This window comes from Sphaeroforma arctica, assembly GCF_001186125.1.
Source record: "Sphaeroforma arctica JP610 unplaced genomic scaffold supercont1.9330, whole genome shotgun sequence".
NCBI classification, from domain to species: Eukaryota; class Ichthyosporea; order Ichthyophonida; genus Sphaeroforma; species Sphaeroforma arctica.
Genome location: NW_014031228.1, coordinates 1 through 1090, shown reverse-complemented (window position 1 = coordinate 1090; position 1090 = coordinate 1). Strand labels below are relative to the sequence as shown.

The following is a 1090-nucleotide window of genomic DNA, read 5'->3' as shown; positions in this document are numbered from 1 at the left end:
ATAGGTAATGCTGTGGGTGTAGGTAGTGCTGTGGTTGTAGGTAGGGCTGTGGTTGTTTGTAGGTCTGCAAACATACACCTGCATGCGTTCGGGAATCCAGCAAATGAGCTCAGAAAGACATTGTATACACTTATTTCGTATGATATAGAATATTTAACCTTAAACTTCAAAACATTCATTATACTCTTAGGTATACACTTATTTCGTATGGTATAGAATATATATCCTTAAACTTTATAACACTCAATATACTAGTAGGTATACACTTATTCCGTATGATATAGAATATATAACCTTAAACTTTATAATATTCAATATACTCTTAGGTCGTCTTGGTCTTAGCCACGGGTTCATTGCATCACCTGTACCTTCCCACACGAAAAAAACCCCCTGTTCGTTCCCTCCCAATAAACCAAAGATAAGATTCCGAGTTACCTCATCTCCCATGCTTTGCCCCACAAACACAACCAGATATCCTGCGGCTCCGTGCCAAGAGCTTGTTTTGTATATCCAAACTGCTGAACATCATCGACAAATGGACTGTGACTGAGCGACTGATTCCTACGCTGGAGATGGTACCCTCGCGAGAACCGCAAGTGCTGATGGCATTGATGGGAGTGTACTATGAGATGGTCAAGTCAAAGTAGGTACACGGCAGTACAAAATAGGTACACGGCAGTACATAGTAGGTATATTGTAGTACAAAGTAGATACGTTGTAGTACAAAGTAGGTATATTGTAAATCAAGGTAGGTACACGGCAGTACAGAGTAGGTATATTGTAGTACAGAGTAGGTACGTTGTAGTACAAAGTAGTTCAAGTATAAAGTAACTGCCCAGTGTGTGGGGAAGGGGTGGGTTGGGATTGTATGTGTATGTGTATGTGTATATAGCTGTTGGGCGTCTATGTCTATGTCTATGTTTATGTCTATGTCTATGTCTATGTCTATGTCTATGTCTATGTCTATGTCTATGTCTATATCTATGTCTATGTCTATGTCTATGTCTATGTATGTGTATGTGTATGCGCATTTGTATGTGTATGTGTATGTGTATGTGTATGTGTATATGGCTGTTGGGTGTGTATGTGT

General features: G+C 39.5%; 1 protein-coding gene across 1 annotated transcript; it reads left to right on the top strand.

The window, feature by feature from the left end:
* Window positions 1-471: 471 nt before the first annotated feature.
* On the top strand, window positions 472-647 carry SARC_16943 (hypothetical protein; the record flags this gene model as incomplete). The annotated part of the gene is made up of 1 exon (XM_014288953.1): window positions 472-647. A coding segment is annotated over one exon (176 nt), but the record flags the coding sequence as incomplete, so codon positions are not given.
* Between the last annotated feature and the right edge of the window lie 443 nt (window positions 648-1090).